Below are 16,562 nucleotides of genomic sequence, written 5' to 3'. Positions count from 1 at the left end.
AGTTACACTCAAAGGAGAGCAATAAAGACGAACACGATCGGCGGTCGGCGAAATTTGATTACCGAGTCAAGAGCGTCGGCTTTTATAGATCAGTTGTCGAAAGTTCCAGAGTGATCTCTGGGACCCGCGTGTCTTCCACAAAGTTGTACATTATTCTACGTCGCGCATACACGCAATCAGATCAGACAAGGTTCGGTAACAGAGAGCGGGTGGAACCATCGATAACATTCCAGAAACTTCTGATACATGCAGGCGCTTCCTGCGCTGTGCGATAACATTTTTTAGATGGTGAAACGTGGCCGCCCGATAAAGATGAGTACACGTGTCAATATTAATCATGGTGTTTAATTTTTACTGATGCATAACTGCCTGTGTTTCAACATGTGAATTCACACATTTCGAGCTACATTGAGTAAATAAAGTATGGCTGATTAAAAGAACATTGTTCGCTCAATTGTGTACTTACATGCTACAAGCCCTAATCTTCTATTACTGCATCGAGTACAAATAATTTAGAAATTGGCAATGTATTTTGCATCTCTTCAACCATCCGTTGTATCAAGCAGAGGACATTAATGAACAGTGGTTTGTTTTTACAAGGACCCCATTGATACGGCACATTGCAGCTATACAGCAGTAAATGTGGAATATTATGGCTGCTGCTTTGCAATACGAAAACAACTAATTTTCAAGCGAAATATTTCATAACAGAATATGCAGCGTCTTCAGATTACAAAAATTTAAAGAACGGGGAATAGTAATTGCAAAATCGGCTACAGAGCAGTTTTAGCCCAGAGAACTCTCCTATCCACATAAGGAGAAATTCCGGACATTTTTCCTGGTCAAGTGATCTTGTGGAAGAGCTAAATTGATAATGATGCTCTTGACCGAAACTTTATTTAGATCAAGTGTCTGGAAAATATTGTTTGTGTCTATCAAAAATGTTGGCCAGTCAAGCTTTACATCGACTTTCCCAATGAACTTTTCACAATGCTTTGCCGTGCCACTGGTGTACAGAATAACAGTTGTGTTTCCTGTCGTGTGCTTCCTCTCCATTTCATGTACTTCTCTAATTGACCTTTGCAATGTAGCCTTTTCTTTCAAGGCCATCAAATGCTAAATTGTTGGACTTGGAATTCAATACTGAACATTTATTCAATTATGTGGCACAAGACACTTCAAAGCAAATTCGGGCTCTTTCAGTGTTACCATAATGTTTCTCCTTTTATAACGACATATTTGGTCAGTTCATAGTTTTAACATACTTTTGCAGGAAATGTAAATTTTCTCGTGCTTACAAATGTGTCTGGTTATTGTGCATGTTTAGGTTTTTCTTAATCACGTATATATTGTGCTCTGTATTCAAGCATGGAATAAACATGTTTACATTTCCTTTGAAAATAAAATTGCAGATGTCTTGCTGGTCTGTATTGCATTTTATACGGATTTCGGAATCGCGATAACCATTGCTGTAAATAGACACATTCAGAAGCATGAAATTTCCTACATTGAATTTCTGCAGTAAGGATAAGTCTGGCCGTACACACCCTGAAATAATAATATTTAATGTGATCCACACGTATAAATGTCATGTATGTCCATCGAAGCTTCAAGCTCGGCTACAGGATGCCGGATTTGGTAGCCGAACTTGAGCCTTCTGGCATAGACGACTTACGCGTGGATAGCTCTAAATGCTCGTGATTCAAGGCATATACATCCGAGCCTGCCTTCCATGCAAGCTGTAGAAATAAAAGGGTGAACGCCCTTCCAACAGTCATAAATATGGGTAATAACGTGAACTTGCACCCTAACGGCCTATGTCTATTTTTGCTAGACACCGTTCTTCCAGGGTGCTATAATAGCACCCCAACTGTTGGTTGAAGGCAACAGCACTTCTAGGGTGTCCCTCTGGCGACAAACCAATTTACACCCTGGAGGGTTGCAAAACGTTTAGTGCGTATTCTCACTTACTAAGCTTCCTAACCCCGTAAAGGCTAGTGTTGGTGTTGAAGGGTAACTTACTAATGCAGCTCAAAGAATGTTTCTTAGAGCGTCATGGTAAGGATGACTTCACAATAACAAAGCGTTCACTTGCACAAAGGCTCGATGTCTGCGGAACGGAACCTGCGTACCCGTTCGAAGTTTTGTGAGCATGCACACACTCTGAATGAAATAGTCGAAAAAAAGTGGTGATTGTGGGCGTTGGCGCATTTTAAAGACGTTGTCACAGCGAACTAAACATACCGTAAATAATAGCGGCTATTTTCGTTCTGTCCGACGGGCTCTACATTCAAGTAACCTATTGGGGAAAAATATAGACTGCAACTTAACCGCATCTTGCTGACACGATGTCAGTGCAAGTTTGAAGTTTCATATAAATGGGCGCAACGATGTGTATCTAACTGTGTTCATAATGCAATTCTATACCCCACCGCTCTTGAGGCCATCCACTTAAAGTCACCTCGTTTATGCGCTGTCTGAATCCTGCCAATAGGACCACATATCCTGATTACGCCACTTCGTATAAGTGTTGTGGAATAAGAGACGGAGAACTTTGAACTTATGGAAAGACGAAAAGACGTCCTTTCGCTTCGAGCGCATCAGGAATAATGTTTTATTTTTCACTAGACGGTGTAGGAAATGGGAGAGAGTAGAGAGTAGGAGAAAGTCATAATACACCGTGCCAAACAGGCATTCTTGCACCACGCACGTACAAGAACTCGGTCCACACTTGCAAGGCACCAGCGCACCGCCGGTTGCTGTTCGTAGATCGCGCCCGCCAGTAAGGCACGTAGTCTGAGGGGTATGAAGTGTCTGGCCCCTCTGAGAGGGAGTTCTCCTTGCCACCGCGTCGGCGGCCCGCAGCGCGGGGGTTTATCAAATGTCCGGCGCCTCTGGGTGGGGGGGTCTTTGGCTCCGGAATGGAGGATATACAACAACCTCCCCCGGATGAGCGAACTATTATTGAGCTCATTGCTCCACAATCTCCAAGGGATACAGCAGCTGTATCGGTCGCTTCAACTCAGTTTCCCCACTTAATACCAGTTTGCAGGACCGCACCCTGCCGTCTCTACCCTTAAATGTTTCCTTAATTCCGGCGGTCTTCCACATGTGGCGTTTCAAGCGGTCTTCCCTCAGGAGCACCGATGCGCCTGTCTTCATATCACTCGATGTCGTTGGTCGGCACATATGTGCCGATCTCAGCTCGAATAAGTACTCTTTCCGCCACCGTCTCCAGAAACTGTCGGCCATGGCAGTCCGGTACTTCCAGCGTCGTGAGAGATGCATGTCACCGGCAGGAATTTCGTCCGGCAGCAGGTGTGGAGGAGGGGTTGTCAACTTTCTTCCGACAAGGAAATGAGCCGGTGACAGTGGTTCTGGCTCTTGAGCATCATCATATATGAAAGTCAAAGGGCGGGAGTTGATCACGGCCTACACCTCATAAAGAACGGTGTTCAGTTCTTCGAAAATCAAGCTGCTCCGACCAAACACCTTTCGCAATGCTACTTTCACAGATCGCACCATCCGCTCCCAGAATCCACCCCACCAAGCTGCCCGTTCAACAATAGACTTCTATCTGATCTTGTTTACGGCGAAATATGACTGCAATTTCTCGACTTGCAACAGCATGAACATTGCCTTGAGATCCCTGGCTGCACGCTTGAATGTGAGCGCGTTGTCCGAATACACCGCCGAGCAAATTCCACGGCGTGCCAAAAGCGTTTAAAGGCCAAGAGGAAGGCTGTAGCCGACAGGTCACTGACGAGCTCAAGGTGGACGGCACGTATCACAGCACAAGTGAAAATAGCGATGTAGCATTTTTTGCTGTCGCGTGACTGTTGACAAATCAAGGGCCCTGCAAAATCGATGCCAACGATGTCGAACGGGTTTCCCTTTGTCACCCTGTCAGCTGCAAGTGGTGCTACTGGTTCCGTAGCTGGAGGGCAACTTTGTTTGTGACAGACGAGGTACTGCTTGGTAATTTTCTTTACGGCCTTAGGTCCTCGGATAATCCAATACGATTCTCGCAGCTGTGCTAGAGTATCGCGTACGCCCGTGTGCAGCATTCTCAAGTGTTCCTTCCGTATGAGCAGTGACGTGAGGGGGTTATTGCCAGGGACAACGATGGGATGCTTAGTCTCTTCGTTGTTATCACTGAATTGCAAGCGTCCACCAACTCGCATGAGGCCTTCTTTGTCGAAGTACGGGTTGAAAGGCAAAACAGGAGAGCTCTTGTGCAGTGGTCTTTCATTCTTCAGGTTGGAAATGTCGTCGCTGGACGTATCTTCTAGAGCTTTAGCCAACAAATATCTTTCGGCACTGATTACTTCTTCAGCTCGTGATGGGCCGATCGTCCTTCCTTTTTTGTTGTGGCAGTTGTCGACAAAGCGGCGGACCCACGCGGTTACTCGCACGACTCTGCTGAATGAACTATTATTCTCAACTATGGCAAAGAAGTCCGACACGGCTGTGGACGACACGAAGGAAGCGGACAAGAAGACGCAACAGCGTAGGCTTAGCCAGTCACACCAGGAACAGCGTCTAGCCCGAGCCCCACTTCCGTAGCGCTGGCGATCCGGCTGCGGAGCTCGGCACGGCGCACTTCTTGTTCCTTACAACTTCCCCCTCGCTGAAGACGGAGCCGCACAGGAGGCCTAAGGCGTCGTGAGGACGAAGCGCTCGTGATACGGCTTGAGCCGATCTACGTGCCCAATTTCGCGGCCTCGGCGACGCAGGTCCGTAGGGGGCGTCAGAGGTTCGATAACGTAGTTCACCGGAGAAGTTTGGCGTAGAACCCGGTAAGGTCCATGGTATCGGTATACGAACTTGGAGGAGACACCTTGTGTCGAAGTAGGAGGCACCCACAACCAAACAAGAGCGTCAGGCGAAAACTGGTGGTGGGGGCGCCCGTCGTCATGACGAAATTTCTGTAGCGCTTGTTCTTGCGTTGTAAGGGAGCGAGCTAGTTGCCGACATTCCTCTGCATACCGGGCGGCTTCGGAAACCGGTGTACCTCTGATAAGTCGGGACGGTAAGGGAGAATAGTGTCAATAGGAAATGATGGTTCGCGGCCATATAGAAGAAAGAAGGGAGAAAAGCCCATCGTTGACTGGGGTGCCGTGTTGTAGGCGTACGTGACATAGGGAAGGATGAGGTCCCATTTGGTGTGGTTGGAGGCGACATACATCGAAAGCATGTCGCCAAGAGTCCGGTTAAAGCGTTCTGTCAATCCGTTTGTTTGCGGGTGATATGCGGGTGATATGCGGTGGTACAGCGATGAATAATGCGGCATTCAGCGAGAAGTTCTTGAATGACATCGGCGAGAAAGACGCGGCCACGGTCGCTCAGGAGTTCGCGGGGAGCGCCGTGACGTAGAACGAAGCGTTGAAGGAGGAAGGAGGCAACGTCACGAGCCGTCACGGCTGGCAGAGTGGCCGTTTCTGCATACCTCGTGAGATGGTCTTCAGCTACAATGACCCAGCGATTGCCAGCAGCTGTGTATGGCAGAGGCCCGTAGAGGTCTATCCCAAGCCGGTCAAAGGGTCGCGAAGGGCACGGCAAAGGTTGCATTGGTCCCGAAGGGTGGTAAGGATCAGGCTTCCGGCGTTGACATTCTGTGCAAGAGCGAATGTACTTTTGCACAAATGTGTGCATACCACGCCAATAAAACCTATGACGTAGTCTGGTGTAGGTCTTGAAGAGACCAGCGTGTGCGCACTGAGGGTCGGCGTGGAAAGCGGTGCATACATCAGTGCGGAGCTGCCGAGGTATTACAAGCAGCCATTTGCGGCCGTCGGAACTGTAGTTACGGCGATAGACAATTCCGTCGCGGATGGTGAAGTGCGAAGCTTGTCCGCGTAATGCTCGGGATGGTGGGCGCGTAGGTGAATTAGAGATGTAATCTATCAAAGATGAAATCCAGGAGTCCTTGCGCTGCTCCAAAGCCATGTCGACAGAAGCGAAGGGAGAAGTGGGTCGTCTAGGGCGGACACACTGACAATGTCGGCGTGGACAGTCGAGCGCGAAAGAGCATCGGCATCGGCGTGCTTCTTGCCTGAGCGGTAGACAACCCGGATATCGTACTCTTGTAGCCTCAGTGCCCACCGGGCTAGGCGGCCGCAGGGATCCTTGAGAGACGACAACCAGCAAAGTGCGTGGTGATTGGTAACGACATCGAAGGACCGGCCGTACAGGTATGGGCGAAATTTTGTGATGGCCCAGATGATCGCGAGACATGGTTTTTCCCTGACGGAATAGTTGGCTTCAGCTTTCGTCAGATTGCGGATCGCGTAAGCAACAACATATTCTTGGCAGCCGGGCTTTCGCTGGGTGAGCACAGCGCCAAGACCAACACCGCTGGCATCCGTATGGATTTCCGTGGGAGCAGTTGGATCGAAATGGCGTAGTATCGGTGGTGTTTTGAGCAGGCGACGTAGCGTCGCAAAGGCATGATCGCAAGCCGGGGACCATGAGGTAAGATTGGGGTCTCTTCGAAGAAGCTCTGTCAGTGGTGCCATAATCGAAGCGAAATTGGGAATAAAGCGGCGGAAGTACGAGCAGAGGCCAATGAAACTGCGCAAGTCTTTTAGTGACGTTGGCCTCGGGAATTCTGTCGCAGCACGGAGCTGAGCGGCATCAGGGAGAACGCCGTCCTTCGACACGACATGTCCGAGAATTGTCAGCTTGCGTGCGCCAAAGTGACATTTTTTCAGGTTTAGTTGGAGGCCAGTGTCACTGAGACAGCGTAAAACCTGCTCCAAGCGATGAAGGTGAGTAGGAAACTCTGGTGCAAACACTACTACATTATCCAAATAACACAAGCACGTGTTCCATTTGAGGCCTCGGAGAATAGTGTCCATTATCCGCTCAAAAGTCGCGGGCGCGTTGCAAAGTCCGAATGGCATCACACGAAATTCGTATAGGCCATCTGGTGTGATAAAAGCAGTTTTAGGCTTATCGTCTGCAGCCATAGGCACCTGCCAATAACCAGAGCGCAGATCGAGGGAGGAAAAAAACTCTGCGCCTTGTAAGCAGTCTAGGGCGTCGTCGATCCGCGGCAATGGATAAACATCCTTTCGGGTTATTTTGTTTAGGCGACGGTAATCCACAGAAAAGCGGATCGAGCCATCTTTCTTTTTAACTAAATCTACTGGCGATGCCCATGGGCTGTCGGATGGTTCAATGACACCACGCTTTAGCATGTCACCTACTTGCTCATCAATGACGCGCCGTGCGGTCGACGATACGCGGTATGGTCGCTGCCGTAGCGGTGAGTGAGAACCGGTGTCAATACGGTGACATACAGTCGTCGTTCGGCCCAGAGAAGTGGTATGGCTGTCAAAAGCAGGGCGAAATTTCTCGAGGAGACGAAGAAGGTCATGGCGTTGCTTGGGGTTTAAGGCATTGTCGATGACATGGTTGAAAACGTCTTCAGGCGATATGGACGTCACGGGACTACAGTAGAGGGTGTTGACCTCTGACGATCCAATTGGAAGTTGCAACGTGGTAATGGCGTCTGAAGGCTCCACAGTGCCGAGAGATTCACCGCGAAGCAACGTAATCGGGAATGGGAAGTAATTGTATACAGGAAGGTGAGTCCCGCCAGCTTGAAGGCCAAGCAGCGCAGTTGGGAGTGGTGAGAGGTGGCGATGAACGAAAGCAGTCGAAGGTGTGAAGAGTACGGTAGCGTCGGAGGCAACGGAACAGGATACAGGTGCCAGAACGGATGCGTGTGGAGGTATTTGGATGTCGTCAGTGAGGGACAACTTGGTGCAGGAAAGCGAAACGTCATCAGATATGGCATTGCCAAGTGAAGAGAAGGCGACTTCTGCACGGGAGCAATCAATGACAGCTTGGTGACGGGAGAGAAAATCTCAACCTAAAATAATATCGTGGGAACAGTGGGGAAGAACGACGAACTCGACTGCGTAGAGCACTCCTTGAATTTCAAGTCTGGCGGTGCACGCAGCCACCGGCTGGACGTGCTGTGCTGTGGCCGTGTGGAGCAAAGGACCGAAGAAAGGCGTCGTGACTTTTCGTATTGAGCAGCAAAGTTTTTCGGAAATTACAGATATGGCGGCCCCTGTGTCAATGAGGGCAAGCACAGAGACACCTTCAACAGCGACATCAATAACGCTGGTCGGGGAAAGAAAAGGGCTTGAGCATTGCGGTGATGACGCAGTTCTTGCCTCAGGAACTGCGCCACCTAGTCTTCCGTGTCAGCAGGAGAGGGACGTCGACGCATCGGGGAGGGTGAGCGACGACGAGGAGAAGGAGAACGGCGGTCAGAAACTTGACGAAGGCTTGGGCGGGGAAGGGGTAAATCGCGGTCAGGAGCGTAAGGCAACGGATGGTCGTACGCGGCTGTGGGTGGGTCGTCACGTGGATGAAGTGGACGGCGGCGGCACAGGCGTGCAACGTGACTGGGAATACCGCACGAATAGCAGATGGGCCGATTGTCCACTGTACGCCATGGATTAATTACTCGATGAACTGGAGGTCGTGGTGGCGTGGGGGCAAAAACAGGGATAGGCATCGGAGGCGGAGCCCGGAAGGTCGGTGGTCGTGGTCGTGCGACGGCGTCGGCATAAGTCAATGGGGCGGTGAGTTGAGGCGCCCGTTCCAGAGGAAGGACCTCGGACACTTGTTCTTCTATAACGTGTCGTAGGGTCGGACTAAGGGACGAACTTGACTCCGGCGGGTTGGAGATGAGGGAGAGCTGGCTAGCAACTTCTTCCTGGAGGAAAGCCTTGATTTGCGAGAGGAGGGTGGCATCTGGAAAAGGAGAGGTCAAGCCGGACAACGATTCCTGATGGGGAACACGACGGCGGGTGAGGAGGCGTTGACGGCGGAGCTCGTCATAGCTTTGGCATAGTTCAATAACTTGGGCAACAGTACAGGGGCTCTTCGAAATGAGCATCTGAAACGCGTCCTCGTGGATACCTTTCATGATATGCTTGATTTTATTGCCCTCAGTCATGGATGCATCGACGCGTTTACAGAGACCGATGACATCTTCGATGTAGCTGGTAAAGTTCGCACCAGGCTGCTGAGAGCACGACTGCAGACGCTGTTCGGCACGAAGCTTTTGAACAGCAGGGCGGCCGAAGACCTCGCTGAACTTTGTCTCGAACACGGTCCAGCTTGGGACTTCGCTTTCGTGGTTCCGAAACCACAAGTGGGCAATTCCGGTGAGGTAGAAAGGGACGGTGGTCAATTTCATGATGTCATCCCATTTGCTGTTCCGACTGACGCGTTCGTATGATGAGAGCCAGTCATCAACGTCGTGGTCGTCAGTACCGCTGAAGATAGGCAGGTCCCGCTGGCGGAACGTGCCGGGGCATACGGTAGACTGGGGAGCAGATGGTGGTAAGCTCGTGGCGCTTTCGGTGGTCATGATGGCAGGGAGAGTCCGGCTGCGTAATTCCAGGATTGCAGGAGACCCAGCAAACCTCCACCAATTATGGCAAAGAAGTCCGACACGGCTGTGGACGACACGAAGGACGCGGACAAGAAGACGCAACAGCGTAGGCTTAGCCAGTCACACCAGGAACAGCGTCTAGCCCGAGCCCCACTTCCGTAGCGCTGGCGATCCGGCCGCGGAGCTCGGCACGGCGCACTTCTTCTTCCTTACACAACATTGAAAATTGCCATGGATGACGATGATACTATGGGTATAACCGTCACCTTTCGCTCTTCGATTTGGCAGTCCCTAACTTTCGAGCTCGGCTCACTTATCGTCGGCCAACACGTGTCTTCCTCCTGAAGCTGACGGGGTCATTTCCACCACAGTTCGCTTACCCGCAGGGCGGATGGGAGAATGGCGCGGGTGATTCGGTCAGCGGGCTTGTCTGAGCCTGGACAGTGTCTCCAATCCCTGGGATCTGTCAGCGCTTGTAACTCTGAGACTCGATTTGCCACGAAGGGCTTGCATCTGGCAGCGTTTCCCTTGATCCAGTACATAGCTACTGTAGAGTCAGTCCAGAGGATGGTAGCAAAGTTCTTCAGATCCAAGGCCTTGGCAACTTAGTGGCATAGTCGCGCGCCAACAAGGGCTCCCATCAGCTCCAATCGGGGTAGCGAGAGGCGTTTCAAAGGGGCCATTCTTGATTTAGCCATGACCAAGCTGACATTTCTTAGTCCGAACGGAGACTTGGTCTCGATATGTGCGACAGCACCATAGGCCTTCGGGCTTGCGTCACAGAAAACATGCACCAATTTCTCCGTATCATCGTTTCTAAAGCCTGGCGATATTAGTCCTGGAATAGACACTCCTTCAATGCATGGAAGCTCCCTACACCAGCAGTCCCACTCAGGCTGCAATGTTTCAGGCAAGGGATTGTCCCAACCAATTCCCAACTCCCACCACTTCTGGAACATTACCTTTACGCATAATGTTGTGGGAGCAATATATCCAAAAGGGTCGAAAATTCTTGCCGAGACCTGCAGCACAAATCTCTTGTTGTCGGCTCTTGCGGAGAGGAAGTCAATGAGTGAAGTTAGGTTGTATTCAAAGTGGGCAGTCTGAGCATCCCAACCTACTCCCAACACCTTTGTAGCTGCAGCATTACCAGCATCAGCGTTCGTTCTCTCCACATTGCCATTCTCTAAGAAGTTTACGAGATCGCGGTCGTTCGACATCCACTTGTGCAGCCGCATCCCTGCTTGAGACAATATATCTTTGGATACCTGGCACAAGACTTTACCCTTGTCAAGTCTGTCAACCCCAATTACAAGGTCGTCCACGTAAAGATGCTTGCTCAGAACACCTGCAGTTTTAGCATACCGTTCCGGCAGGCTTTCAAGATGATGTTGCAACGTTGCAGCCAAGAGAAATGGGCTCGACGTGACACCGAACGGCACGCGAGTCATGCGATACGTCAGCACAGCTGGAAGCTCTTCCCCTTTCTTTGGCGTCATAGCGTACCAGAGAAACTGCACAGCGTTCCGATCGCCCTCTGAAGGGATATTTGGAGAAAGGCCTCTTTTAATATCCGCAACGATGGCAATGTTGTAAGTGCGGAAATTGATCTGCACATTAATGAGCCCTGGGTTTAGGTTTGGGCCGCTTTCCTAAACATTGTTCAGCGAGAGGCGATTTTTGGTACTTGATGATGCATTGAATACTACCCTCAGTATTGTCGTCTGGATTTCGCGACGAACAACTGCTTGATGTGGCGTATAGTACACCGGACCTTCCGACGTGCCGCAATCCTTACTGGCTGGCTCTGCATAGCCCTTTTCTCTGTAGTTTCTTATGCAGGCGTCGTATTCCCTAATCGACAAATCTCCTTCCAAGCGGCGCTTTGTCTGTGCTTTAAGGCGCCTTGCTGCGCACTCGTAGTCGTCGCCAAGCTCGTAAACCATCTAATTCCAAGGGGACGACACCTTATAGTGGCCATTCTCAAAGTTGACGGTTTCGTTATAGTGCTGAAGGACCGCGTCTTCGTGGCGAATTGGCTCATGTTCCTTGATACCGATGTGCTCGAGCTCCCAGAAAGACTTTAGCTGTGCTGATATTTCCCTGTAAATTTGTTCACTCACTCCTATCCGCATCACGCCAGCAGCCGGGGAGCAGACTCCTGTTGACTTCCTTGTGCCGACCTGGCCCTGGACTGTCCATCAGAATACAGTCTCCACTGCCATCAATCTGAGGCTGAGACGCTTAGTGGATCCCTTGACAATTTCCCAGTAATGATCAGCGCCTATCAGAAGGTCAATATTTTCACTTTCGCAGCCCCGCGAGGCGTCTGCGACTTGGAAGTGAAATCTTGAAACTTGAACTAGAACAGAATTTGATGGAGTAGCCATGATATCTCCACAAATGCAAGGGTCTTCCAGCGCTTCCACACGCACCCCTTTTCCGTCGTACTGGCTTCTGAGCCACAGCTCCACTCGTTTTTGTGCGTGTTATGGCTGATTGTTCACCAAAGGCAAATATTTTAAGCTCCTCTTCACCCAGCACTTTTAACTGCAGATTTTCGAATAGGTTGCGATGGATGAAGGTTCGCTGACTGCCACTATCCAGGAGAAGCCTGACAAGTGTACGTTCATGTGGACCCTCTGTCCATGCTCGCGCTGTCTGCAGGAGAAACTGCTGCTCTCCAGTGCACATCAAGTCATCTTCCGTGCCTAATGAGGACTTCAACACCGTAGCTTGCTCAATCACCGGTGACGAAGATGCATCCTCTTCATCAGTGTTACGGCGTCTCCTAAAGTCAGGGTCGCACATTGTCGTTAAATGTCGGCCCTTGCAATGCGCACAGCTGAGCCACTTAGCTTTACGGCATTCTCTTGCTTCGTGCCCTTTTGTTGTACACCGGAAACATCGATTGTCACGCTTCAGCACTTCTCTCTTATGCGCCACAGACATCTTTGCGTTGCAGTTGCCTGTCTCATGGCCGTTCGAATAACAAAAGAGACATCCTGTGCTGTCCTTGATCGTGGGGCGCAGTGCCGCTGCAGTAGGCATGTTCGCTGCTTTAGTGTTGCTGTTGCGCCTTTCCTTTACCAATTCAGCACAGTTGTTTCTCGGAGCTTCAGCCCGCTGTATGATCTCCCGCGTCGCAACCTCCTTTCTTAAGAAACACAGGAACTCCTCCAGCTCACTTCCCTCGTTCGTAGCCTCGTTTTTTCGTTGGTATTCCAGACGAAGGTCGGCAGGCACCGCTTTATTTATTACGGTCAGTAACAAAGTTCCATAAGTGCCAACAATCACGCCTAAAGAAGTGAGGCTGCGTACACCTGTCTCTACTTCGTCGACGAGGCTGCGCAGTTGACCGAGATTCCGTGAGTCACGCACTGGCTTGATGGTAAGCAGCCGGGACATGTGGTTTTCTATAATAACTTCCTTTCTGCCGAACCTCTCCTTTAATAGCGAGAGAGCGACATCGTAGTTGCCTTCCGACAAATCAAGTCCTGCTACCGCAGCGGCCGCCTTTCCTGTCAAGTAGCTGTTGAGTTACTTGAATTTGTCTACGTTTGAGAGATTCTGGTTAGCTTTGATAGTCGACTCAAACTGACTCCAGAATCCTTGCCGCTCTCGAAGCTCTCCGTTGAATTTGTTGATTTCGAGCTTTGGCAGCTTTACGGTGGGGCGTATCTGCGAATCATTTTCGCTAGATTCTCTTTGATCTCAGGAGTTTAGTGTGCGATCTGATGAAACATTTGTGCAGCTAAAGTCGCGTAGCATGCGTTGTACCTTTGTTTCCTCCACGCTGATCTTTTCTCTGTACATTTCGGAGCATGCAATTTCCTCTTCGAAAGCTTCATCTTCAACGCCTTTTTCTATCTCCCGATCTAGCTCTTTCAGTGAGTCTTCTTTAAGAGAAAGAAGATTTATCTTTTCTTCCAGCTCACCGATTGATGCGCTGCCGTCCATGGTGGATACTTCATTGATCAGCTTGGTTGTAGATGTTCGCGCCACGGCCCTTTTCGCTTGATTCTGTTGATGTCCATCTTTTGACGTCCCTATTCCCGGGTTTCGGCACCAAAAATGTTGTGAAATAAAAGACGGAGAACTTTGAACTTATGGGAAAACGACAGACGTCCTTTCGCTTCGAGTGCATCAAGAAGACTGTTTTACTTTTCGCTAGACGGTATAGGAAATAGGAGAGAGTAGAGAGAAGGAGAAAGTCATAATACACCGTGCCAAACAGGCATTCTTGCACCACGCACGTACAAGAACCCGGTCCACACTTGGAAGGCACCACCGCATCGCCGGTGGCTGTTCGTAGATCGCGCCCGCCAGTAAGGCACGTAGTTTGAGGGGTATCAAGTGTCTGGCGCCTCTGAGAGGGTGTTCTCCTTGCCACCTCGTCGGCGGCCCGCAGCGCGGGGGTTTATCAAATGTCCGGCGCCTCTGGGGGGGGGGGGCGGTGGACTTTGGCTCCGGAATGGAGGATATACAACAAGTTGATTTCAATTGGCGCAAACTATATTTCTCCAACAGATCACAACTTGCATGTTGCGTTCATTATGGCACTTCCTTCACCAGTCGTTTTTATGATCAGAAGAACAGAATATAAACGGCTTGCGTTTGCTGTCTTAATTTAATGTTCGAGCTTGCCGTGATATCGAGTCGGTCCACCACCCGATGAGCATAGCTAAACTAGCTCAACATTGGCTGAACGTTTCGTTTCTTCTGTTAAGATGTTTTTCTTTTTCTCCTTTCACGTGTGTTGCTCAGGCCATGGCTCAACATCGAATCTAACTCGGCCAGGAAGAAGCTCTTTTAAATGAATTGAACAATTTCACATCATTATTGTGCACGCCAGCATAAGACGCCTTTTCTTAATGCGATTTTAATATGGCAGCTACCACAAAAATAACAGCTAGAACTAAGTTAGCGTCATTCTAGCGCGATGACACTCCCTGTCACATATAGCTTGTTTAGAGAACTTACTGTTTTGACTGAACAATAAAATGTGGTGCGTAGGAGTGCTGAAGTTGAGCGCAAGTTTACAGTAATTAATGTTTCAGTCGACCCTTACTCTCCAGTGTAAGAGCAGCAGTTAGGGTTGCTTATTTTTCTTACGCAACAATCATGCCCAACAAGTAGGGAAAATAAGCGGTGCGTGATCAAAAAGCACAAAGGAAGTGTCGGAACAAACCTCGTGACTGGCTTTCTGCCTGTTCTTAAATTGTAGCTTGTGATTCTCTCACGTAGCTTAAGAACATTCTGCTCCCTTCGAGCAAGAACGTGGGGCTGGAAAGCAGTTTTCAGTTCACCGTAGTTCACCGTATCAGTTCACCGTAGCGAGAGTGCTTCATAAGCTGCATGCAATCGTTGGCTGAAATTACCCGCAGTGAAGCGTCCAAATCTACATTTCAATGCTGGCAGCCGACCGCTTGCAAGCACTAACGTGGGGTCGGTGATCCCACCCACATTTGGATCTCCTGGCGAGTATCCTGGTCTTTAGCAGATCAACTTTTTTTAAGAATCCGAATTTACATGGGGGTGATAAAAACACACAGACAAGTGTTTTCCACGAAACCTACTCTTCACGCAAATACTTCACGCAAAAATACTCTGCACGCAAACTCCATATTTTTTTCTCCAATTTTTCCTGTCATCCTAAATAGGAAATGAGCTCCAACCCATCTAAACGCCACTGCAGGTATGCGCTTCCATCGCTCATCCCTATTATCAGCATTGCATAACTTTTTACTTCAGTCTTAACGAATGAAATCACGCACTTTCTAAGAACTGTATTTCCTTTAATTTGCACTAAGCAATCAAATATAGCTGTGTAGATGGTGCAGCACCCAGACATCGGCACAAATACTGCCACCTTGTAACACGAAGGGTTGATTAAGCGGCACCATCAAAAATAAATAAGGCATCGTCATTGAATAAATTGATTGTTCGACTTACCTGTATCCGTCGACGGACAAATGAGAAGTAAAGACCCACGAGATAACCAAGAGCAGTCAGCACGCCGAAAACAGCGCAGTCCGCAGTGTCCAGCCTCGTCGTGCTTGACATGTTGACTTCAATCCTTCCTCCACTGTCTCGCTCTCTGAAATTATTTTTGAGAGAATAACTTACACGCAGCTTTTGGTTACTTAGCAGTGTCGCTATTGTGACTTTGCGTTTCATTATTACTATCGCGAAAGTTTGAACGTTCATCGGGCTTCCGAAGTTCTTATTGTTAAGCCTAAACATACACAATTTTGCAAATAATACCAGACAACAAAAATAATTCTACTTTTGCTAAACATCTATGACCTCCATATGACTCTCGGCGTAAATTACTACTTGCGACAATGCAAGATTTTAAAGGCTATGTCTTGCCACACATAGACCATCCAAACTCACTAGGAAGCGAATAGGGAAGCTCTGTCAAGCTTTACTTAAAGCTTTCACATCAGTGAGCGAATGCTCGGCTGAAAACATCTGCCACAATACCTCCTCCGGCTAAGTCGTCATCATCAAGTAAAATTTTGTCGAAACGAGCAGATGAATGTGGTGTTGCAGGACTACGAACGCAATGAAAATTACACCACAACGTACGATCACTTCTAGTGTTCTTCCCACGGGGCACCAGTTTTAGACTAGAGAATGATTAAGGAAACCTTAAGAAATAATTGCGCTTACCTTAGAATTTGTGGACACTACTAGCCAGCAGGCACGATCTCAAATAATCACCATGGTCCTCACCTCGGACTTGCAATCAGAAAAGATTAGATGTCCTAAAGGTTTTAGTGATGGTACAGCGTCTGCTCTTACTGCGCTCATACAGCACTATTCCGCTTTACAACACAGCAGACAGGAAAATGTTCACCGGATGCCAGCTTTTAGCACATCGTCTCTGCGTCCTTGCATGGACCGCACGTCCGCTTTCGTGCTTTCAACAGAAAACTACTCCCTAGCACCGTCAGCGCTGCTGCATGTGAACACCTGTCGTTCGCAGGAACGTACAATCGAAAAAGCAGGTCATTTAGCAAGATCGCTGGTAATTCGGATGCCCAAGCTGATTTTATTTCTCTGTATGCTCTTGATAAATAGTTGTGTTAGTACACCCAATCTGCCATTCGACCTGTTATATGCAGCGCTTGCA

General features: G+C 49.2%; 2 protein-coding genes across 2 annotated transcripts in view; both read right to left on the bottom strand.

Annotated features, from left to right (window-relative positions):
- Nucleotides 1-16,308, bottom strand: part of LOC142574246 (sodium-coupled monocarboxylate transporter 2-like) — a 180,897-nt gene extending 164,589 nt beyond the window's left edge. Inside the window, exons 1-2 of the mRNA XM_075683380.1 lie at nucleotides 16,100-16,308; nucleotides 15,377-15,521 (exon numbers count right to left, since the gene is read on the bottom strand). The gene's annotated coding sequence lies outside the window, so the exon portion shown is untranslated. The remainder of the gene's footprint in view (nucleotides 1-15,376; nucleotides 15,522-16,099) is intronic.
- On the bottom strand, nucleotides 10,027-10,920 carry LOC142574792 (uncharacterized). Its single transcript, XM_075683805.1, has one exon. The coding sequence runs from the start codon at nucleotides 10,918-10,920 to the stop codon at nucleotides 10,027-10,029; it is 894 nt and encodes a 297-aa protein (XP_075539920.1).
- Nucleotides 16,309-16,562: the final 254 nt, after the last annotated feature.

Source organism: Dermacentor variabilis, chromosome 3 (genome assembly GCF_050947875.1).
Source record: "Dermacentor variabilis isolate Ectoservices chromosome 3, ASM5094787v1, whole genome shotgun sequence".
Classification (NCBI taxonomy): domain Eukaryota; kingdom Metazoa; phylum Arthropoda; class Arachnida; order Ixodida; family Ixodidae; genus Dermacentor; species Dermacentor variabilis.
The sequence above is the reverse complement of the archived record's forward strand: the minus strand, read 5'-3'. Positions and strand labels throughout refer to the sequence as shown.